General features: G+C 43.6%; 1 protein-coding gene across 2 annotated transcripts; it reads left to right on the forward strand.

Annotated features, from left to right (window-relative positions):
• The first annotated feature begins 4,718 nt into the window (after window positions 1-4,718).
• Window positions 4,719-25,392, forward strand: TLR5 (toll like receptor 5). Of its 2 annotated transcripts, none has more exons than XM_035111412.3 (2): window positions 4,719-5,629; window positions 20,957-25,392. In XM_035111412.3, exon 2 carries the CDS (start codon window positions 20,969-20,971, stop codon window positions 23,591-23,593), a length of 2,625 nt encoding a protein of 874 aa, XP_034967303.3. In that variant the 5' UTR covers window positions 4,719-5,629; window positions 20,957-20,968; the 3' UTR covers window positions 23,594-25,392. The 2 variants fall into 2 exon arrangements, with proteins under 2 accessions (XP_034967303.3, XP_060128965.2); XM_060272982.2 differs by lacking the exon at window positions 4,719-5,629 and adding an exon at window positions 12,855-13,117.

Raw genomic sequence — 25,392 nt, forward strand, 5'->3', positions numbered from 1 at the left:
GTATAAAAATGAATTGAGGAAGAAGAAGAAGAAGAAGAAGAAGAAGAAGAAGAAGAAGAAGAAGAAGAAGAAGAAGAAGAAGAAGAAGAAGAGGGGCAACTTTGGGTGGCTAACTCCTAAATATCTAAACAGCTGCATTCTATTTTTTTTAAAATGAAGCACTATAAATTCTTCAAAACTATAGATTCTCAGATATTGAGTGATTGTTCCACTATAGCACGTGAGTCTATCGCTTATGAACCATGTTCTACCCTGTTTCTCATATTTTAAGACATACCCATAAAATAAGCCATAGCAGGATTTTTAAGCATTCAAGGAATATAAGCTAAGCCATACCCCGAAAATAAGACATAGTGATAGGCGCAGCAGCAATGCCGGCCGCGGCAGGAGGAGGAGAAAAAAAATAAGACATCCCTTGAAAATAAGCCATAGTGTGTTTTTTTGAGGAAAAAATAAATATAAGACGTGTCTTATAATATGAGAAACACGGTAACACTAAATTTTTAATTTGCTGCCAGCACAGCATAGTTGGTGATTCATCTATCCTTTCAGTCTGTTTAATTTGAGATAAAATCTGTGAGGGTTTTTTTGCTTCCAGGCAAATAAATATTACTTAGAAATGCTGGTCTGATTTCAGCATGACAGCACCATATATCCTTCATATGAGGCAGAGAGTCAGACTTCCCCTAATTGTTTGTGACATTAATTAAACATGTTTACACTGGTTAAATACATAATTTAATTCCATAAATTATGAAAATCTGCCTTCCTTTCTCCTGTCACATGGGGCACTTACAGGAGTAAACACTGTTCTAGAGCTGAAGTAAAATACCAGTCGGAGATTTTAAGCCATGGGGGATAGAGTGCAAGATGGGAGCAGCGGTTGAGTCATGAAACATATTTTGCAAGTAAAAATCCCCCACATATCTAGTTAGCAAATATATGTTGGATGAAAACCTGGGACCAGGGGGAACCTTTGCCTCAGAGATCAAGGAAAGCTGTTACAAATTATTGCTGATAGTACTTTGCTCTGACATAGTATAAGGCAGCTCCTTGTATCATTAGCATCCTGAGTAAAAATCACCTCTCTCTCTCTGAATGTCTAAAGCATGTCTGTGGTATTTGAGTGGTTTAGTTTATCCCTCTCCTGTTATGAATGCATAATATGTCTGAACGCCAGTTGTTGGAAATTGCAGGTGGGCAGAAAACTGTGGTGCTCATGTCCTGCTTGCAGGCTTTCCACAAGCATCTGGTTGGCCACTGTGAGAACAGGATGCTGGACTAGATGGGCCACTGGCCTGATCCAGCAGGGCTCTTGTGAATGCTGACCTAGCCATACCTCCCGTTCCCAGGCAAATTGCTTGGAACGAACTAAGATGTTTGGGTAATGGGACAGCTCTTTACAGGGGGCTAATGGCCAGAGGCCAAGGTGGAGATCTGGCATGCTGGAAATTTGAAATCCATAAGCTTGAGAAAATGAGTCCTCCTTGACTGATGGGTATTGGAGGTGAGCGAGAGAACAAAATAAGCAGCAGCTTGAGAGAGAGGCTATGCACACATTTCCATTTACTCGGGCTCCAATATGCTCTCACCACTGGTGTTTGAAGCCCAACACACATGATGCTAGTCATAAGTCCATATGTATTCTGTAGCTTCTTGAGAAATACTCCCATGTGATGTGTTTTCCCCCAAGCCACCTTCCATTTACTTTGAAAACACAAAACATGGCTATCCTGTGTTGTATATACTTCAGACAGGTGTTGTCCATTGAATTGGAGCTGGGGGGGGGAGTTGCAGGTAAACAAATCAGGTAAAACATATTGGGTGAAGACATCCTCACCACCCAACAGTATATACAGCAATGTAACAATTTGACTTGATATGCCATAGGGAGAAACAAGCTCATTGTGTTTCGAGCCACTAACATGATAGCCATAATTATTATTATTATTTTGGATTTGATATCCCACTTTATCACTACCCGAAGGAGTCTCAAAGCGGCTAACAATCTCCTTTCCCCTCCTCCCCCACAACAAACACCCTGTGAGGTGAGTGGGGCTGAGAGACTTCAAAGAAGCATGAGTAGCCCAAGGTCACCCAGCAGCTGCATGTGGAGGAGCGGAGACGCGAACCCGGTTCCCCAGATTAGGAGTCTACCGCTCTTAACCGCTACACCACACTGGCTCACAATATTGGGATCCAATATTGTGCTGGCTGTGTTAGAATGTTACACAAAAGTGTGTGTGTGTGTGTGTGTTGCTGTCTGTATAACAGGAACAGGGGAAGATAGTGTTGTCCGCTTCAGACTTGAAAGAATTTCTGTCCCTCAGATGACTTGTGCTGTTTGGATTGGCCTGCTGTGTTGGCCTTAAAAGATATTTGTAACCTGAAGTGAAAAGCAGAAAGACTCCTTTTCCTAGCTAATATTTAACTAGTACAATGCGCTAGAGTTTGTATGTATGGTGTTTCCTGAGGAATCTGTCGGCTAAAGTTACCATTTCATGTTGTAGCTGTCAGTAAAGGAAAAGTTCAGTACAGTCATACCTCGTGTTGCGTCCACTTCAGGTTGTGTCTTTTCAGCTTGCGAACGCAGCAACCCCGGACGTGTTTACTTCCAGGTTTCGCCGCATGCGCAGAAGCGCCGCTCTGGTTGCAGACTTTTTGGGGTGCGAACGGCACCCCAGAACGAATCGTGTCCGCAACCAGAGGTACCACTGTACTGTCATTGGGGGCTCAGGTGACCTGGATGGCTGAGAATACCTTTTTCCAGCTACAGCTGGTTCACTAGCTCTGGTCCCTTTTGTGTGTGTGCGCGCACACACACACACTCCACACACTATCCAGGCAAGCAAGAGATGTTATCACAAGTTAAGGACACATTCCAGCCATATCAATGCACTCCTGGAGGGCCTGCAGTCCTGTGAAGGATGTGGCCTGGGGAAGAGTCCCAAGGTGCAGAAACGGATGCCTGGAGAACATGAGGTAACCCATTCTTGCATTATAGCTGGGTTTCCCAAACTTGGGTCTCCAGCTGGTTTTGGACTACAATTCCCATCATCCCTAGCTAGCAGGACCAGTAGTCAGGAATGATGAGAATTGTAGTCCAACAGCAACTGGAGACCCAAGTTTGGGAAACCCTGGTTTAGAGGAAAGAGAAAGGTGACAGTTTGCCCAAGAAAATTATGACAATTTACCAAGGGTCAAACTGAAAAGCAGCACACTTCAAGCTAAATATGAGGAAATAACTTCCTCAGTAATAGTTTGGGGATTTTGTAACAAGATAACCAGTTCCACAAAATGTTGAAGCACCTTCCCTAAAGAATTTGAGGGTGGGGGGCTGTCTTAGGGGAATAAATAAAGATGTCGAAACAGTTTCGAAATGGGTGATCATTAACAACATCTATTAGTAAAGGCTGGCATTTCAAAGGGAGAACCAGCTCCTTCTATAAATTAGCTCCTCTTCCAAGTAGTTTGCTTTCCCCATATTTATGCTTAGATTTTGAGGAAATAATTCATCCACATTGGTAGGAGCCTTTATACAGGGTCCTAAACATGCTTGATGCAAATGCATATACACCAACCTCTCTAAGGATGTCAAACACAAATCCTTTTTTAAACATTCAGTTATTTTAAAGTGAATCATACATATTTTAGTTAGTAAATGAATACACATATTTAATAAGTCAAAAAAAGTATAAGGTTGAGTATTGCCTTAAAAACTTGTTATCCCAGAACATCCGCAACATAAGCCATCTCTCTTAAAAACAAATTCTGCTGGGTTTTTTTCATTACTTGTTCTTATGAATCTGGATTGTTGCTGTTTTAATTGTGCAACTTTAAAAGGACAGCAGATAAGATCTAGGGTCTAAATCTAGCAATGCTGATCCATGTTTTCTTAAAGAGTTGTGGAGGAAGGACATCACAACCAATTGGGTGGTTATGCATGAATTGTTGTCAAAGTCCCATTTCCTCCTGCTGAGCTTGTTGAGTAGGTCTAGGGCCTTTTATTTTCCATATTGTGCCTTTGCTGGTGCTGTTGTGTACACCATAAATGTAAAGCACTCCGCACAAGAATCCTGGCAACTGTAGTTTACCCTTCAAAGAGCTACAATTCCCAACAAACTACAGCTGTCAGGATTCTTTGGGGGACATGCTCTTAAATGTATGGGGTGCATTTTTATAAGTAATGGTGCATTTTTTTGAATTATTTTGTTTAAGGTGTCTGTTGTTGCTTCTCTTTTCTGTGCAATGCTTACAGATTTTTTTAATATATATTAAGCAGTATAAAAATTAAATAACCAATCCATCAAAACCCACCCCAATGCAGACATCACAGCTAAGCAAATCCTTATATTGGCAGGTGTGTAAAATAATCCACCCTTGTTGGTAGAAGCCTATGCTGGGAGTTGGAGTAGCTGCTTTGGAAGCCAATAATCAGGTCCAGAATTGGCCACAACATTCACTTACGGACTCATTGTTAAAACGGTTTTTATGGAAGGCAATCTCTCGGCTATGAGTGATCGCCAAAGAAGAAGATGCTGGGTGGGAGCATGTTAGAGCATTTTATAGAGCATGCAATCCTTCGGTTAGACTTTTAATAATATATTTGAAGCACAATCTTTCCCCTCATATAATTCTGAGCGATGTAGTTCACACCTCTCAGTTACACAACCCTTAAACTACAGTGCCCATAATTCTTTGGGGAAAAGGAATGTGCTTGGAATGTGTTTTAAAGGTATACTGGGAGAATAGGCAATTTCAGTGGTCTCCAGCAGCCTCTGCTGGCCTTCGGCCGACTTTCTGCAGGAGCCCCAATAACACCTGGATTTTGGAATTTGGAATTTGTTGTTCCCTGGCTGGCTGGCTGTCGAAGCGCACGATTTCCTGTCAGGGCTGCGCAGAGGATCCATTGCGAGGATCCTCGCTGCAGTGTGGATATACTGTACAGAGAAAGCGCGGGCCGCTCACCCGGTCCGTCGCCTTCCTTAAAAATTGGGGCAGTTCTTTTGTGGCAGTGTTAAGCCTTCCTGCCTTGTGCAAACCCACGGAGGGGGGGGGGCGCTTTCTCTTCCTGCGACGCCAACTATAAGCTCTCAGGGAGAAGGGCCCGGAAAGCGGCCGCGCAGTCCGAGCAACAGCGACGCGGCTCCCGGGCAGGAAAAGAGCGTCTTCTCTGCTAAAAGAAAAAAGAAAAAGAGTCCCCTACAGGCTCGGAAAACAGGCGCCTTTCCTATTTCTACACTCCCAGTTTGCTGAGCGGCGGAAGAATTAAGGAGGCGGAGATTCAAGGAAGAGGGCGGTGCCTCTGCCCAGCATTGGCCCTGTGGCGAAAGACGGGGCTGAATGCAGCAAGCGCACGTAGCTAGTCCTCAGGAGGGTCGAGGAGGAACGACCGTGCCTGGAGAGTTAGGCGCACAGGCACCGTTTGGTCGCTCCTCTGAGGGGGCGCGCGGCTTTTGCCACCCTCTTGGGCGGAACCAGTTGGCCACGGAACAGTGGGGTGGGGGTGGGGGTGGAGAAGCTCTACATTGTTCGTTAGGGAGGAGGGGTCCCTGCTTTGCATCCAGGTGCGTCCAGGTAGGGCAGCGCGAGGCGCCTGTTCCGTCGGACTACTCGCTGGTCCCCGAAGGTAAGCTGCCATTCCCTCCTCCTTAGGAGACAGCCCTAGACCTTAGTCTTAGGAGGGTCAAATGAGCTAGCAGCACTACTGCTAGGGCCTCTGAGCATATTTAAAGTGTATTTCCATCCGTGTTGGGCAGGTTGAGCTCTATCTACTCCAGATGAAGTTTCACCACCAAAAGTGCTTCAGAGCATGTGTGGCGGGAGAGCGAAAGAGAAATGCATAAAATAAGTGAAATGAAGAAAGCACCCCTGAATACTGTTGGAGCTCATTTTCCCCCAGTTGTTTGTGTGCTGGGCTACATATCTGGGATGGGAGCAAGACGCTGCATATTTCTTTAGCACCTGAGCCATATTGCACCTTTTAGTGCCCCTAGTTTGGGGAAGGAAGATGGAGGTGTTTGGGGCGTAGTAAAATGCTGTTTAAGAACAGCCCACTGTTTTAAGTAAGATTTGGTAACCGTACCATGAAGGGAAATGGCCACAATGATTTAAGCAGAACGCTTCTGCCTTAGATTGCAAAATGCCCATTGGTAAACTTAAGGATTTCGCAACACTCGAATCTTCCAGCGTTCAGCTTCATTGGATGGCCACGAGTTCTAGCATTTGATAGAGTTATACTATCCCCTTTCTCCATACCATGCATAATTTTGTAAAACTATGAAGTCACCTCTTACTTTATCTCTTAACCTTTTCTCTTACCTTTTCTAAAAAGCCCCAAATGCTGCAACCTTTCCTCACTGGGGAAGTTTCTCCATCCTCTTGATCACTTGGGTTGCCCTTTTCTGAACCTTTTCTAACTCTCCTTTTCGAGGTGAAGGGGAAAGAAGTGCGCACACTACACAGTATTCCAAATGTGGTTGCAACTATAGGTTTGTATAGCGGCATTATGATAGCAACAGTTTTATTTTTCGGTTCGCTTCCTACTGATTCGTAGCTTGGAGTTTGCCTTTTTCTCATCTGCCATGTTAGCTTCTTCAAGTTCTCTACTACAACCCCAAGATCCTGGTCACTTGTTTACATTGAATTGAATTTGTCATTTTACCACCCATTTTACCTTTTGGAGCTCTCCACAATCTCTTTTTGTTTTAGCAACCCTGAGCAATTTAGTATCAGCAAATTTGGCCGCCTCACAGCTAACCCCTAACTCGTTTATGAATACGTTTAAAAGCACAGGTCCCAATACTGGTTCTTGGTTGATTCCACTTTCTACATCTCTCCATTCAGAGAACTGTCCATTTATTCCTACTTAGTTTTTCCTGCTGCTTAACCAATTCCTGGTCCACAAGAGGACTTGCCTCTTGTTCCATGACTGTTGGAACAGTGTCTTCAGAGTTGTTATTTTTATATCAAAATTTGCTCCATCCTAAACAATACCATACATATCAACCAACCTGGGTTGCTGGATGGACTTCAGGCCAAACACCGCTAGTTGTTTAAGGTACTGGTGATTTATTTTGTTTTTTTTTAACCTACATCAGCTGCAAAAGGTGTGGACAGCTGATGAAGTAGAGAGTTTTCTTAGCAGACTTCCCTTTAAAATCAGCTGTCACTACCCCAAGCTGCTCTTTTCCCCCATTGAGTCAATCACCCATCTCCTACTACCCTCCCTAGAAAAACCCCGCCCTCCCACCAGGGGCGTAAGAAGATAGGGGCAGTGGGGGCAGCGCCCCGGGTGGCGCGATCCCAGGGGCACCATCACGGCTGCCCGCCCCTCCCCCAAAACTCGCGTCCCGCCCTGCCCCCAGAACATGTGCCACGTCCCTGGGGGTAGTGTGCCTGCTCTCCACCCCCGGTGGCGGAGCATGAAGCTCCGCCACTGCCTCCCACTATATATAAAGTCTGGTGACTTCTGTTTCAGTGTGTCTGAAGAAGTGTGCATGCACATGAAAGCTTATACCAAAAACAAACTTAGTTGGTCTCTAAGGTGCTACTGGACAATATATAATCGACTGTGTCAGACCAACGGCTACCTACCTAAATCTTTCCCCATGAGGAAAGTGATGCAAGGACCTGTTGTCTTTTTTCTGCATGAGGGAAAAGGCGGGGAGGGTGGTGGTGTTTAGTGGGAGAAAATGTCAGAGGCAAGAAGCTGCTCACCTGATGTCAGTTTCCCACTGAAGCAGATTGCAGACCCTGCAGCTGTTTGGGACAAAAAGAGAAAGAAAGAAAGGCAGGCATGCTAGAGTAAACAAGGCACAAGGCAGAGTCTGGTCTTTTTGGTGATTGTCTGTTGCGTTTGTTTATATAATATTCTTAGTAGAGGCTATTACACTGCTCGACAATAAATCATGTGCATGTAAATATTGGAACCCATTTAATCTATTCTTGTGTTTACTTTAAGCTGTTTTTTTATAGTTCTGTAGTTCTTATCATTTTGTAATTATTTGTCTGGTTTTACTTTTTCATATTTTTTTCCATTGCATGCAGTATCTGTGCCCACACAGGGGAGGGTGGTCATATTGGCTTTCAAGGTTGAGGAGCCTATGTCTCTCCATATGTCATTGGAGCCTAATTCCCACCATCTCTGGCCCTTGGCCATGCAGGCTGGGTTTGATGAGACAACATCTGGAGTCCAACAACAACTGGAAGGCCACAGGTTCCTTACCTCTGCTCTATGGAAGTTTTTGATCAAAACATGAAAGGGAAGCGAATCTTATCTTGCTGGCTCATCACAGTAAACTGAGAATTGCAGAAGTTAAACTTGCTGGATTGTTCTTTCCTGCTGGCTTCTAAGAGAGGGATGATTTATGCAGCCTTTGGGAGTGTGGAAGAACACATACGAATGGCTAGAGAACTGAATGTTCTTCTGTAGATGCAGCTTGATACTGAAAGGTCATATTTCAAACCTTTTTGGAGATTGGGTACAGAGCGTTAATATATGAAACCCCAGCATCTCTATTGTAGACTCTGACATCCAGTTGATTTTGTTTAAACCCATTATTCAAGCTTTTGTCCAGTGGTTCTTCATGTCCCCTAAAATAGGAAAATATTGGCCTTCTCTTATTATGCTGAGGGCCTAAGTTACTAGCACAAGTTCAAGAGGTTAAGCAGGGTTCAGACCCCAGAGCCACCTTCCCTTATGGGCAGCCACCTGAGAGGCACTTGACAGAGGTGGGTGGGCCCAGAGGCAAACGTGTATGGGGGCATGAAAACACTACCTTAGTACAGTGTACTAAGGGTTCAGACCCCAGAGCCACCTTCCCTTATGGGCAGCCACCTGAGAGGCACTTGACAGAGGTGGGTGGGCCCAGAGGCAAACGTGTATGGGGGCATGAAAACACTACCTTAGTACAGTGTACTAGTTTCTACACACTCTTCTCTGTCCGCCATCCAAACTAGGCATGATCGGAGTTCAAGGACACATTCCATCTGCACAAAAAGACCAGGGTGCAAAGTGTGTCTATGAGGAGTGTGGCCTGCGAAGAGGTCTGAGGACCAGACAGATATTTATTTATTATTTTTATATATTTTCATCTATTTCTATTACTTTATTGTCACTGTACCACTTGTTTACAGTGAGATTAAACAAGTCCCCCCCCCAAGCAATCTCTTAGTCCTTGTTACACTCTGTTTGCTGTCGTATGACCAGCGAAATTTATATCACACCTTTCTCCCACATGGGAATTCAAGGCAGCTCACAACATTTAAGAACAACATTGTAAAATACAAAGTTTATAAAATTGTAAAATACAAAGTTTATAAAAACACACTACTGAAAAGCAATAATTAAAGCACACCAAAACACGTTAAAATGCTAGCAGTTAAAATGCAGTTTGCCCTAACTGCAACCCAGTGAGCGGCATCATCTGCTCCTGAATTATCAAAGGCCTATCTGAATAGGAAGTTGCTAGCCTGCTGGCAGAAGGACAGCAAAGACGGAGCCAAACCAGCCTCTCTTGGGTGGGAATTCCCCTAAATGGGAGCAGCCACAGAAAAGGCTCGCTCTTGTTTCACCACCAACTGTGCTTTGATGCCTATGGATCCAAGAGAAGGTGCTTACCTGAGGATCTTAGCACCCAGGCAGCTCCTTTCAGGCAGCCTGGGCCCAAGCCATATAGGTCATAACCAGCACTTTGAATTGTGCCCAGAAACAGACCAGTAGCCAGTTAAGTTGTTTTAACAAGGGAGCTATGTGATCCCTGTAAGTGGCCCCAGTCAGCACCCTGGCTGCAGCAGTCTAGACCAGTGGTTCCCAACAGGTGGTCCGGGGACCCCCAGGGGTCCGCGAGCTATGCCAGAGGGGTCCGCAAGATGCTATTAGAATAAAAAATATATTAAATCTATTTCGTATGATAACAGATTTTTGGTTTTGGCCGCTTCCTGCATGAGCAGAGTCTAGCGCAAAACTAGAATTAGATGAGGCAGTAGTTCTGCTGTATACTGACAGGACGTAGGGTTGCCAGACTCAATAGAGGACAGGACTTCTGTGCCTTTAATTGCCCTGCTCTCTTTTGAGTCTGGAAACCTTAAAGAGAAACCAGCAGACCCTTTGTTTGATTTCCAAGCAAAGGGTCTGCTGGTTTCTCTTCAAGGTTTCCAGACTCAAAAGAGAGCAAGGCAATTAAAGGCACAGAAGTCCTGTCCTCTATTGAGTCTGGCAATCCTAGACAGGAGTCCTTAGGTGAATCCTTCCCTTGATCTCATGTTTCCTTGGTTTGTGCCCTAAAGTTATACCTTAGCTTTATCGTGTATTGATGTGCTTTGCCAATGAATTTAACTTAAGGGTAGCACTTGGACAAGGAGCAGCTGTTGTTCAATTCTGCTTCCGTTACAGAGGAAACTGTAATTGGGTAATGTACAGAACAAACTTACTAACCAGAATTTCAACAAGTTACAATACTACAGGTAACATCTTTGCAGCTGATGAAAAAGAAAGACAGTACTGTAACTTGTTTCTTTTGGGTGTTCCACATTACATCCTTAAGACAACTTCCTAGTATTGTTCAATGTGTTTATTAAAGGGGAAGCATTCAGATGGGTTTGTCAGTGAGAACCAGGAACAATACAAATTCAGTGTCTGAGTAAACCATTCCAGATAGGTATCAGTGTCAGTCAATTTTTATTGCATTATCAATTGGTCAGAATTTTCTCATGCTTTCAAATCACTTCTATGTTTGTTAGTCAAGGGAAGTGAAAAGATTTTGGTGAAGCCTTGAAATTTTACCCAGCCACATCCCTAGCACTTGAAAGTTCAGCAGGCAATGCTGACCCACTTTCAAGCCTATTTTCCTCAACCTTAACGACCGCAAAGTTGCTCCTTTAAAATAGAATAATTTTATTACTGTTTGTAACATTTTTTTCCAGCACTTCTTATTTTCATACACCACTTAGTGATTTGCAACAATTTGAATGCTTTTTGCTTGAGAACTAGTGTTTTACTCATACTGTATGAAGAAATAACTGGATATTTTGTATCACATCTTGCTGTTTGGTTGACCACAATTACTGTAATTGGGTGATAGTCCCTAAGTATAAAATACATGTAATCTGGAATAGCTAGACTACCATGAGTGTTCATTGTTGTGTGAGTGTTTTTAATCTCGTCAGCTATTACCTTTCGCGCCGCTAATCCTGGATCCTTGCATAATATAAATAATTTCTTTTGCAAAGCTAGACAAAAACCTGCTGTATTCTTAGCTCTTGAAGGCATAGCAACTATCTGATTTCTTTTAACTGTTTAATTTAAGGATTGGCGCTCAAATCACACCTGCACAAAGAGACAGGGCATGTTTGGACTTTTTAAGTATTTAAATCCCCAAATACGGGATGTTATCCAATGCAATGGGACCCAGGTGGCGCTGTGGTTAAACCACTGAGCCTAGGGCTTGCTGATCAGAAGGTCGGCGGTTCGAATCCCTGTGACAGGGTGAGCTCCCGTTGCTTGGTCCCAGCTCCTGCCAACCTAGCAGTTCGAAAGCACGTCAAAATGCAAGTAGATAAATAGGAACCGCTACAGCGGGAAGGTAAACGGCATTTCCATGTGCTGCTCTGGTTCGCCAGAAGCGGCTTTGTCATGCTGGCCACATGACCTGGAAGCTATACGCCGGCTCCCTCGGCCAATAATGTGAGATGAGCGCGCAACCCCAGAGTCGGTCACGACTGGACCTAATGGTCAGGGGTCCCTTTACCTTTACCTTTATCCAATGCAATAGATGTGCACTAGCAGAACATAACTTTTCCCTCCTCTCTTCTCCCCTGCAGCCCCCCTGTGCTCTGCTGAACTCTCAAAATCAGTTCCAGAGCCGTACATTATCCAGCCTTGAATGACTTGTATGTACTGGAGGGGGGGGGGAGGAATTTAAAACTATGGTGTGGTTGTTGCATTCTGACCCTATGTCCTTCAAACCAAATTTATTAATCAAGTGTAGAAATTGAAGTTCTCCTTACAATGTATAATAATAATAAATAATAATAATAATTAATAAAATTTTATTTATACTCTGCCCTTCCCGGTCCAGAAACTGGGCTCAGGGCAGCTAACAACAAATATAAAACATTGATTAAAAATGACTTAAAAACAGCTTAGAAACAACATAAAGTACAATAGAAATGTAGCATCGCCAGGGCTAACTGACCAAGCTGCTATGGCCAGCAAGGAGACCAGGGAAGTATTTAGATGTGGGGACCCAGAAAGGTTTCTTCATAGAAAAAGGGAAGGGAAAAGGGAATGGAGGATCAGGCTAAATTGAAGGCCAGGTGGAATAACTCTGTCTTACAGGCCCTGCAGAAGGAGAGCAAGGCCCGCAGGGCCCTAGTCTCATGGGACAGAGCATTCCACCAGGTTGGTGCCATCACTGAAAAGGCCCTGGTTTTACATTTCCCTTTAATGCAATTTTGACGTGCCTTTACTAATAGTGCAGGATCCAGTCCTTTCCAATTCAAACCACCCCCACTCCCAAATCAAATCATCTGCTTGAAGTTTGCTAAATCTCTGGAATATTTTAGATAGGAAACCAATTTGACTCATACTGTGTGCATAAAGTGTCCCTGTTGTTAGATCCCTTTTAACCATGTCACATTCCAGTTAAAAAAAGAAAACTGTTCTCTGGGTCACACTGGATTTTTTTTTTAATCTCAGAAGGATGATAAGGTGCCTTTAATACAGGCATAGGCAAACGCCGGCTCTCCAGATGTTTGGGACTACAATTCCCATCATCCCTAGCTAACAGGACCAGTGGTCAGGGATGATGGGAATTGTAGTACCAAACATCTGGAGGGCCGGCGTTTGCCTATGCCTGCCTTAATACTTTTCTCTTTAGTGGGGAATGAGAACGTAGGGCCTGGCAGGACCTTGACTGTTGCAATGTGAGCTGTGCATTCTTGCCAATATTTGTGGGAGCAGGACAAATGGTCCTCCTGTTTGCTAGGGGCAGATACGATCCACTGGCTGAAAGGTCACCTATTAACTGGGGGAACCTTAGCCCCACCCAAAGCAGATCTGGCAAGTAGCCGATTCCCTGTATGGAAACAGGAGCAGCAGTGGATCAACATCGGGGTGAGTAATCTTTTTCGGTCAAAGTACTGCATTCCCCTTCTGGGCAACTTTTCCATAGGCCACATATCAGTAGTGGGCAGGGCCACAGGCAAAAGCGAGCAAAAAAATACACCTCTCTTCTCCAGCCAGGCAAAAATACATGAGGGTGTGAAGCAGAGCTACTGAGGGATGCAACTGGTGGAAGTAGTGTGGCTGAAGAGAGTGAAGGGCCAGATTGAGAGGCACAGAGGGCCACATTCATGTCCCAAGCCTGGGATTCTCCACTTTGAATAACAGCATAGGATTGTTGTACAGATGGGTGAGATTCGTAGGGGTTGATACTTACCACACTCCTTAAGCCTTTAGATCAGGCTGGACTATATTTCTGGACAATTAAAAGGTTGCTCTCAGTGGATATTTGAGATCAGGTTTCTGACTTCTACACTGGATATTTCTCTCCAGCAAAAGTGTGTACTAATTTACTTGTTCTTTGTTTGAGATTCATTTATAAACACCTGAATCAAACAACTGCCAAGTGGCATAGAGAGAGAGGGAAAGAGGGAGAAAAATCAGTTACATAGATCAGCAACCTTTAAAAATAAGTATATGTGGCTAAATTATGTGCCTGGAAAAGTTTTAGCAGGTATCTAAAACAGGATTGCGAGGGTGCCTGCCTAAGGTTAAAGTTATCACCATAAAACATGCTGTAATATAGCTAAACAGAACCTTTCCGCTACTTAAGAATATGAGCTATATAACTGTATAAATTCTTAAATACTATATGACAGCTTTACTGTTTCAGAAAATAGTACAAGTTACATAGCTCATTTAATTGCTCAATTTGCTCATGATTTGTATGAAGCTATATTAGGAAGGATGGGGACTAAATGTTAATCAGATACAATAACACAAGAGTGTGTGTGTGTGTGTGTGTGTGTGTGTGTGTGTGTGTGTGTGTGTGGTGAATATGGCATTTAATTTCTCTACCTCTCCCTCCACCCCCTTCTCTGTCTCTGCATTTGCAAGTCACTGAGCAAGATCACGGGCATGTCAAGAACCCACACCAATTTCAGTAACAAGATCAAGTAGTTATTAGGCAGAATGGTTTTAAATTGTTGTTAATTTTTCTTGCTGGCATTTTTTTTATTTTCATTTTGGTAAACCACTTTGAGGTTGTCTGAATTTTACGGGGTGGGGGAAAATAAATTCCCTTCCCCACCCTATGTTTATTTTTATTTTTTTGGAATGGAAACAGTCTAACTCAGCCTGAGGCACCAAGAATATATGATAATGTTAAGTCTCATTACATCTTTGATATTGGAAAGGATGGCATCAGTATATTGGTTTGGTTATAATATTGTCTTTTGGTTGCAAACAGTATTGTGTATTTGTTATAGTTTGTGGTGAGACTGTTTTAAGAATCAGGGACAAGTAATTACTAGTCTGAACCACCCTGAGACCTCTGGGTATAGGGCGGTATATAAATTCTAATACAGTGGAACCTTGGTTTATGAACACCTCGGTTTATGAATTTTCGGTTTACGAACGCTGCGGACCCATCTGGAACGGATTAATTCACTTTCCATTACTTTCAATGGGAAAGTTCGCTTCAGTTTATGAATGCTTCAGTTTATGAACAGACTTCCGGAACCAATTACACCCATGCTTCGGGTTAAGTACGCTTCAGGTTGAGTACTCCGCGGACCCGTCTGGAACAGATTAATCCACTTTCCATTACTTTCAATGGGAAAGTTCGCTTCAGTTTATGAACGCTTCAGTTTATGAACAGACTTTCGGAACCAATTGTGCTCATAAACTGAATAGTTTTTGTTTTTTTAACTGAAAAGCATGCTGGAAGGCAAAGATTTTGAAGAGAGTACAGTGGTACTTCGGGTTAAGAACTTAATTCGTTCCAGAGGTCTGTTCTTAACCTGAAACTGTTCTTAACCTGTCAATGCGGTTAACCATTAGTTAATGCGGCCGCTGCGCAATTTCTGTTCTCATCCTGAAGCAAAGTTCTTAACCCGAGGTACTGTTTCTGGAAACAAAATAGAAAAATTCCTTCCAGTAGCACCTTAGAGACCAACTAACCTTGTCATTGGTATGAGTTTTCGTGTGCAAGGACACTTCTTTAGATACACTGAAACAGAAGTCACCAGACCCTTATATATAGTGAGAGGGTGGGGAGGGGTATTACTCAGAAGGGTGGTGGGAATGGGTGATTGGCTGATAGGTGTGGTAAACCTGTTGACGACTGTTACTATTTCTGGGTTAGTGGAGTCTGTAACCCGAAGCGTCTGTAATCCAGGTACCACTGTAATGGCAGTGGGTTAAGGAGAAGGGGAGGAGGAATGCTTAATCCTAACCTACTAGCTGCTTTTCTGCTAAAAGTTCCCTGCAGCTTCTTTTCCAGATGCGCATTTACAAGTGTAATATAGGCAGCTTCCTATTTATTCAGCGATTACATTCTGAGGCACAGGGTGCATTAGCAGGATGTGTGTAAGCCCCCCCCCCCACCTCGTTCTGCCCCTGCCCCGTCCCCTTGTGCTGAAAACATCATACACATATCAATCATGGACAAGTAGGGAGGGGCCTGCACACATCTCAGATCTGCAGGGGAACCAGCTAGGTTTGGAACTATTTTGAGCAGAAGAGCTGTCAGGATAAGTCTTGGTGGGTGCGCATGCACACATCCCCACACTATGCTGCCACTCCTTTTTTCAAACCCCAACCTCCTGAGGCTGCTTTTCTTTTCTTTTTACCCATCCCCATTCAGAATACCCATGCAAAAAGGACCTGGTTGACTCCTGCTGTTGCTTAAGCAATGGAAGATAGAGTTGGTGAAAGGGAAGGAACTGGGCAGACACCCAGTTGCACATGCTTCCCAGCTCTCCTGTGGGGGCAGGGAAGGGGGGCGATAAAGCTGAAGTCACTGTTGGCTTAGAACAGCTTGGTTCTGGTTGTGTCTTGTGCAAACAGTGCAGGTCAGTTTTTACAAGCTCAGCAGTATGCCAAGTTCCTCTTTGTGTGCATCTGTGGTTTCTTCAGTGTCACTAATTTATGGCACTCTAGAAATGCTTTCGACCACATCTAGATCTTCAGCTTGATGTTTTTGAGCAGGGGTAGCCAAGGTGATAACCCCACCACCACCACCCTTGTTGTTGGACCATCAGGCCCAACCCTCCATGGCCAATGGTCAGGGATGACGGGAATTGTAATCCATCAACATCTGGAGGGCACTATGTTGGCTGTCTTTGTTCTTTGAGGCTGTACTCCCACTAATAATATTTTCACTGGGGGACAAGGAATCTTGTATTTCATGTCTGGCATGGAAGCCTTGCCAAGAACAGCATGTACATTAAGGATGTACATCAAAGGTGGTGAGTGTTGATAGGCAGCCTTAGTTCACACAGAGACTGCTGAATCTGTAGGTGGAGGCCTCCTGCTTGCAGAAGAATAAGCCATGTGGATGAAACCCCCATATATATTTGTAACTTGCATATTTGCAAATAAACACAAATATTGCAAAGCACCAACCAGCCTCCAGTGACCTCCATCCAAAGAAAACCAAACACAGGTAGTGCTATCATTGGGCTATGCATAACATCAGGTAACAACCAGCATCTTGAATTGATTACTGAGTTCATGTGTTCAATCTCCATTAACCCATCTGATATGCATCCATAAATTGCAGTTGTCAGAGAATCACCTTGTCCATAGTTGTTGTTTTTTAAATGAGTTTGGGACAGTAAACCTTTGGTTTTTTTTAATATGATGAGGTTGACAATTTATGCTTTTTAGGCTGTTGGGATATCCTCCTTTTACCTTGCAGCTGATAAGGAGAAAATGTGGCCTTTCAGGTGCCATCTGGGTTACATTTTCCATCACCACTGCATTGGCATGTTGACTGGGGATGGATGGAATTTGCACATTGGAGAAATGGGAGTCCCTGTAAAAAAAAAGGAGAGAGAACTTCTGCTATCAGGTTTTTAATAGCCAAAATGGACAATGAAGTGTCTGGTTGCCCATATATTCCCCAAAACCCTTCTCCGTGCTGGTGGTGGCTTTGGATTAAACCTAATCTGAGGTTAGAGCCATTCCAAATATGCTGTCCAGATTAGCAGTAAAAAAGGCAGGTTGCTCTTTATTTTATCACAAATATAAACTCTTAAGTGATATCTGTACCAGTTCAAAAGACTGCAAACATTTCTAGTAATTAAACAACAACAACAACACCAACAGCACAAGCATTTGCCAAGCAGAAAAACTTTTGCAAAAAGCAGTCTGTGCAAGATGCTGGCAGCCCATTCTGTGAATGCAGCAGTTCAGTTAATTCAGTATCAATAATTCATGGCCCTGGCCTATTTGTTAATTACTGGCCCGTGGCCCAATTCTCCTCCCTGCTCCCCCCAAAAGCATACATTTATGGGATGGCTTGCAGGGATTTCGGTTCCACAGCAGTTTATGCTTATTAACTTTGAACACCATTATGCTGAAGGGGACAAAAAAATCCTCTGGTTTTCTGTCGTTTATTCCAGCTATAATCTCAGTAAACTCCTAAAAAAACAAAACTGGCTCTTCCTGTGCTGGCAAACGAGAGTGTTCTACACAAACTATTACATGCCCATTTACATGTTATGAGGAGCCTCTTTCTGTAGGTTCATCCCATGATAATGGCTTTAATGTTTAAAGCAGGGGTTGTTGCCATGGTGTCCTCCTGATGTTGTGAAGGACAACCCCCATCACCCACCTATGCTCGGATCCTGCTTTGGGGCTACCCATCAGCATCTGGTTGGCTACTGTGAGAACATAGTGCTGGACTACATGAACCAGGATGTCTTCTCTTATGTTCTCATCATTGAGAAGGCTGGTGGGAGTTTGTAGACTGCAACATCTGGAGGGCACTACATTTGCTATCCTTGGTTGAAAGGCCCACATCCATATACATGGGATCAACCACAGTGGTGTTTCTTCCACAATTCACATTCTTGGTGGGAAGCTTGTTTCAGTAGCAGGGTCCTCTTAGCCTTTAAACCACTAGCCCGAAGGGTCATCTTGAGCCCTGCTGGAATGCTGAAAGCAGTGTTGCCCAACCTGGTGCCTTCCAGATAGGTTGACCACAGTTGTCCATGCATTGGTGACCTCATGGTGGGATTATTGCAATGTACTCAATGTGGGGCTACCCTTGAGGGTTGGTTGGGAGTTTTGCAGCTGGTGCAGAACATGACTAGGTTGCTTGTGGGGACAAACTAGCATCAGCATATAAACATCCTGCTTGCATGATTTGCGCTGGCTACCAAACTGCTACTGGGACAAGTTCAAGGTACTTGGTACTAACATACAAGCTCCAGGATCTCTGGAGTGCACAAGGTTGGGCAAGGCTGCTTTAAGCACTCCAGAAGTGTTGCAAAATCATCTCTCTGCAACAATTTAAAGTGCTTCCATGATGCTTTAAGGGTATTTGGTGTGAATGTGACCATAGCTGCCAATGATTCATTTACTCATCCTTCATTTATTTGATTAATATTCCACTTAATATATATTGGGCTTCTTCTGGCCCAGCAGAAGGGATTTGTTGTTGTTTAGTCGTTTAGTCGTGTCCGACTCTTCGTGACCCCATGGACCACAGCACGCCAGGCACTCCTGTCTTCCAGTGCCTCCCACAGTTTGGTCAAACTCATGTTCGTAGCTTCGAGAACACTGTCCAACCATCTCGTCCTCTGTCATCCCCTTCTCCTAATGCCCTCAATCTTTCCCAACAGCAGGGTCTTTTCCAGGGAGTCTTCTCTTCTCATGAGGTGGCCAAAGTATTGGAGCCTCAGCTTCAGGATCTGTCCTTCCAGTGACCACTCGGGGCTGATTTCCTTCAGAATGGATAGGTTTGATCTTCTTGCAGTCCATGGGACTCTCAAGAGTCTCCTCCAGCACCAAAATTCAAAAGCATCAATTCTTCGGAGATCAGCCTTCTTTATGGTCTAGCTCTCACTTCCATACATCACTAGTGGGAAAACCATAGCTTTAACTATACGGACCTTTGTTGGCAAGGTGATGTCTCTGCTTTTTAAGATGCTGTCTAGGTTTGTCATTGCTTTTCTCCCAAGAAGCAGGTGTCTTTTAATTTCGTGACTGCTGTCACCATCTGCAGTGATCAAGGAGCCCAAGAAAGTAAAATCTCTCCCTTCCTCCATTTCTTCCCCTTCTGGGGGGACCAGTGGCCATGATCTTGGTTTTTTTGATGTTGAGCTTCAGACCATATTTTGCGCTCTCCTCTTTCACCCTCATTAAAAGGTTCTCTAATTCCTCCTCACTTTCTGCCATCAAGGTTGTGTCATCTGCATACCTGAGGTTGTTGATATTTCTTCTGGCAATCTTAATTCCGGTTTGGGATTAATCCAGTCCAGCCTTTAAGTTAAATAAGCAGGAAGACAATATACAACTTTGTTGTACTCCTTTCCCAATTTTGAGCCAATCAGTTGTTCCATATCCAGTTCTAGGAAACATGAAAAGAATAATTTCTCCCAGCAGATTAGGGAAGTAGTACATTGTTAAATCCATTTTTGCACAGTAAAAAGGGCAAACTTAATAGCAAAGGAGAGGAGCCTGTAACATTGTGTGGTAGCAGTGCTGATTATTTTCAGTCCTGTTTAATTATTCAGCTCTGTATTATCTGTTGCTGGATTTATACCCTGCCATAAACATTTAGCTTGTGCAGGTGAGAAGCTTGTGCAAACAACTCATAATGAACTGAAAAGAGATAACAACTATCATGGGTGTGGGAAGCCCAGGATCCCAACCAACCCTTCCTTATCAGGAAGACATTGAGTCCTTCAGCCTCTTTGTTGTGTTCTTCCCCTCAGCCCAGCTACTTTATATATCCAGCTGTCCTTTATCAACAACAAATTGTCACTGGTTTTTGTGTTAAATATATGCCATATGGTAATTTACGGACCTAATAGCCATTTGCACATAACAAAATATGTATTATATCAAAGTAATTGTTGAATTTATATTTTGGAAATGTACATCCAGGTTTTTTCTTTAATTTTTTTGGGGCCCCAAGAGAGTGGGGCCCTAAGCTATAGCTTCTTTAGCTTATACATAAATCTGGCACTGCTCAGGACCTTCTGTGCAAACTTCCAGGGGCCACATGATCTCAGTAGGTGAGATCAGAGGCAAAAGAGATGCAGATTCTACCTTTTGCATAGCAGTTTAGTTTCTACGCACGGAAGCATGCATAACCATATCTGTCCTCCATTCAGCCCAGCAAGAGGCATTAGCAGAAGCTAAAAAATGCATTCCATCCAAGCAAAAGTGTGGCGTGGTGGTGGTGGGGCATGTGGTGTGTGGGGAATACAAGTTGGATAGGCCCAGAGATCTGCATTTGAGCCCTGGCCTACGGTTCCTCATCCCTGATATATTGGACAGGTGGCCTTCAGCTACTGATGCACCCCCAGCTCCATCAACTTAGACCACTACCTTTGCTGGCTAGGAGTTGGGAGTCCAACAATATCTTGAAAGCCACTGGTTCCCCCAGCGCCTGAGTTATTGGCTATAATGACTAAACAGACGCTCTCATCTTCAGATCTCATCCCTCCGGTCATCAACAGCAGAGAGTGCTCTATAAACTTTATACCCTGCTTATTCTGCTTAAATTGCACAGGGGCTTTGATGAGTAAGAACTGTACAAATCCCATTAAATTAAATAATGAGCTCAAAGGCATGTGGGTGGCCTCTGTTGGAAATAGGCTTTTGAGCTAGAAGAGCCTTTGGTTAGTTCTGGTAAAGCAAACTCTGTGTGCTGTTTAGCCCAGCCTTCTCTAGTCCTGTGTGAATTACAATGCTGTTTTTTCTCTCCTCTAGGACAAGAGCACAATGCTTCATGGTCACCTACTATTTCTCATTGGACTGACATTTGCATACAGAGAAATGAATGCAGATCCTCGGTGTGCCGTAACAGGCAGGCTTGTGAACTACGACTGGTGCAACTTCACAGAGGTTCCCCCTCTGCCTGAAGGCATTGCTTTACTCTCCCTAAATTTCAATTTCATCCAGCAAGTGAATGCCACATCCTTCCCACTGCTGGAGACATTGTTAGTTCTGTCACTTGGAAGCCAGCTGGTCTCTCCTGTCACAGTAGGAAAAAATGCTTTTAGGAATTTGCCAAATCTTCTGCAACTGGATTTAGCTTACAATAAAATGATTGTGCTGGATCCACAGGCTTTCAGGGGGCTGGGGAAGTTAAGTAACCTTCTGCTATACTATAATGATCTTAACGAAACCATTCTGGAAAAGGATTACTTTAAAGATTTGGTCTCTCTGGAATATCTGCACCTTGCATTCAATAAGATCACAAGGATTCGCCCTCACCCTTCATTGCGCAACATGCACAAGTTAATGATTCTGGACTTGAAATTAAACCGCATTGAGACCATATGTGAGGGAGACCTCTACAGCTTTCAAGGAAAAGCTTTCACATTGTTGAATCTTAATTCTAATGGTTTGTTTAAAGGAGATTCTCAAGACTGGGCAACTTGTGGCAATCCTTTCAAAAACATAGTCTTCAATACACTGGATGTTGGTAGCAATGGCTGGGATGTAAGAACAACCCAGCAATTCTGTGCAGCTATTCAGGGAACACCACTTGTGGGTTTGAAGATATCGCCTCACACCATGGGCTCATCGTTTGGCTTTAATAACATGCCAGACCCAAACAACAATACATTTGCAGGTTTGGCCCAGAGTGGCCTTCGCCTGCTTAATATTTCACATGGCTTTATCTTTTCTCTTCAGCCAGGTGTATTTCAATATCTTGGTGATCTGGAATTGCTGGATCTCAACTCAAATAAAATAAATAAAATTCAAAAAGGAGCATTCTTTGGTCTCCGGCGCCTACAACTCCTAGACCTGTCATACAATCTGCTCGGAGAACTCTTTGATGACACTTTTGACGGTCTTCAAAATGTGCATACTATAGCTCTGCAACACAATCATATTGGGGTGATCGATAGGGCTCCATTTAAAGGCTTGCCAAGCCTTCACACTGTGAACCTCAGCGACAATGCCCTAAAAGTAATCTTAACACTCCCAAGTCTCAGCTATGCTTTTTTAGGTGGCAACCGGATACAGTCTGGAGACTACAGTAAAATAGTGGCTATAAATTCAACATATGTTGACATGGGAGGAAACAGGATGGACAATCTGGGAGACCTCTATGAACTTCTCCGATATCCAGTTCCACAGTATATTTTGTTAAGAAATAATCGCTTCTCCTATTGCTACAGGTACAATGATATAGCAGAAGACAACCAGTTGCTCTACTTGGATCTTGGAGACAATATGTTGAAGCTTGTGTGGGAGAGAAGCTTGTGCTTGGATGTGTTCAAGGCGTTGTCCAAGCTTCAGGTCCTGCATCTCAATAATAACTATCTTAGTTTCCTTCCAGAGGGCATCTTTGATGGCCTGGTATCACTGGTTAGGCTTAACTTGGCTTCAAACCTCTTAACTTACATTTCTCACAGTGCCTTTCCTGTGAGCCTCAAGAACCTTGACTTATCCTCGAACCAGCTGCTTTATCCAGATCCTCAGCTCTTTGCAACTCTGGACAATCTGGATATCACCTATAACAGATTTTACTGTAATTGCTTCTTAAGCGACCTAATTGTGTGGCTGAACCAAACCAATGTCACCTTAGCTGGGTCACCAGATGAAAGGTTTTGTTTTGGACCCCCTGATCTTGCTGGCAAAACCCTTCATGAGTTTAATGTTGATGATTGCAATGAAGATAAGATATTGGAGCCTCTGCAGTTGTCGCTTTTCATTTTTACCACCGTTGCTGTGACCCTGTTCTTAACGGCGGTGATTGTTTTTGCTCGCTTTAGAGGAACTTGCTTCATTTGGTATAAGACTGTGGCAAGAGTATTCTTGAAGGAGCAACAGCCAGCGTTGCAGGAAGAGATCTATAGATACGATGCCTACATGTGCTACAGTAGCAAGGATTTTGAGTGGGTCCAAAACTCCTTGATAAGGCACCTAGACCTCCAGTATTCTGATAAAAACAAATTTGCTCTCTGCTTTGAAGAGCGAGATTTCTTGCCAGGAGAGGATCATATCAGCAACATTCGTGATGCCATTTGGAACTGTAGGAAAACGATTTGCATTGTGACGAAACAGTTTCTCAAGGATGGCTGGTGCGTCGAAGCTTTCAATTTTGCTCAGAGTCGGTATTTTTGTGACCTGAAAGACGTCCTCATAATGGTGGTGGCTGGATCGCTTTCCCAGTATCAGCTTATGAAGTATCAACCAGTCAGAGTGTTTTTGCAAAGGGGTCAATACTTGAGGTGGCCCGAAGACCCCCAAGATGTGGAGTGGTTTCTAAATGCACTTTCTCACCAAATACTGAAGAAGAAGGAAGTGAAAAAGAAACAGAAGAAGAAGAAGAAGAAACTCAAGAGGAGGAAATCAAAGACATTGGAAATGAATGTTATTACCATCTCTTAGTTGGCAATTCTAACTACCAGGCCATTGAAATGGCCGCATGCAGTTCCTTAAACACACTGAGCCCTAATCTCTCTACATGAGCGAGGCAAATCCAGCACTGAGAAGGCTGTGTGAGCACTCTGGAGATCTTCATGCCATTTCCTCCTTCACTGCCAAGACTTTCCAAAGATCAGTATGTTGCACCTGATGAATCTTGCACATACCAGACTGAAATTGAAGGAAGTTTGCATGTTTATAGTAACAATTATGTGAGCTCCAACTATGTAAGCTTTTGTTGGTTGAAGGATTGTTAACCATAGAATTGCTTAGTTAAAGGGGAGGGGGAATCCACTACTTTGCCCATTGACCTGAAAACATATCGCCAGTTGCACTACTGCCTTAGAGCACAGTGAAGTTCTCAAAGCTCTTTCCCGACTAGCTGTTCACATCAGCACAGCTTAATTAGGGTCCAATCCATTTCTGTTTGTGTACACACCAGTGGGCATTCATGGAACGAGGATGTCTTTACCCTAAAAAAAAAAGGTGTTCACACCTTGGCTGGAGACAAATTAGAAATGGCTCAGGGACTCCAATCACTGTGAAGCTGGTTTGTGCATCAAACCATAGTATCTTATAACAAAAGTACGGGATATGTATGCATGTTGAATAACATGAATATACATTAAAAACCTGGCACTGAAAAGCAGTGTGAGTGAACAGCCTTAAACCGAAACATGAGATAGCTATATGTTTTCCATTGTGACCTTTTCATATCTTAACAGAGGTGGTTACTCCTGCCTATCTCCTGTACAATATCAGTATTGAGTCAGTGAAAGTTGGTGGCCTCTTTGGTCCTTCATTGCCCATCAAATGCGCAATGCGCAGGCACCTCCAGTGAGAAAGTGGCATTGTGATGGCAAACTCCGCTCCTCACCTATCTATGTTCATTACAATGTCCATAGGGAACACACACACCCGAGACACATTGTGGAATTCATCTTGGACGAATCAGGGCTGGAGCCTAGCCTGCTTTGCCCCGCATTGATGTTTGTCATGTGTGGGGAAAAGCAACTAACAACTCTATATTAGAACTATTTTTATATGTCAACTACCTCAAGGTTTGAACTGGTTTAGAAACCAAGTTCAGCACCTCTTTTATTATATAGTGTACATAATACAGATTAAAACATAGTGACCATTACAAATTCCAGTGCCTGCCTGAATGTATTTCAAACAAACTACCTCAGAGCTTGAAGGACTGCACAGCAGGCAGAGGGACCCTGTGGCCTTCCAGATGTTGTTTGACTGCAGTCGCTGACTATTGGCTGTGCAGGCTGGAGCTGATGAGAGTCCAGCAACATCTGTAGGGCCACAGGTTCCTCGCCCCTCATGCGTACAGAAAGGGAATATTCAAGCAATGTCCTTTGTCCTAAAGACATCAGGTTATTGTACATGTGCTTGAATGAATTTAAATGTTTAGGTTTTTTGGTTCAAGGCAGAAATCTTGGGACTGCTGCTTAATGTGAAGTTCTGAAATCTTAAGTGCATAACTGAGTTTAATGACTTCCGGAGGTGCTGTGCATCTATAGCTGGTATTAGTTATGCGATTCACAGATGTTCATTACCAGCTTGAAAGGGAATGGGAACTCAGGCTATCAGTCTTCATTTAGTTTCTATGAGAACAAAGGCTTGTCGCGCAGTGGCACCAGTTATTTGGAACACCGTTCCTGTTGAAATGAAGCTAGCGCCCTATGACTCTTGATATTCCATCGCCTGCTGAAAACCTTTTGAAGAGAGCTAATAACATTCGCTGTCGGTGA

Source organism: Zootoca vivipara, chromosome 3 (genome assembly GCF_965207765.1).
Source record: "Zootoca vivipara chromosome 3, rZooViv2.hap1.1, whole genome shotgun sequence".
NCBI classification, from domain to species: domain Eukaryota; kingdom Metazoa; phylum Chordata; class Lepidosauria; order Squamata; family Lacertidae; genus Zootoca; species Zootoca vivipara.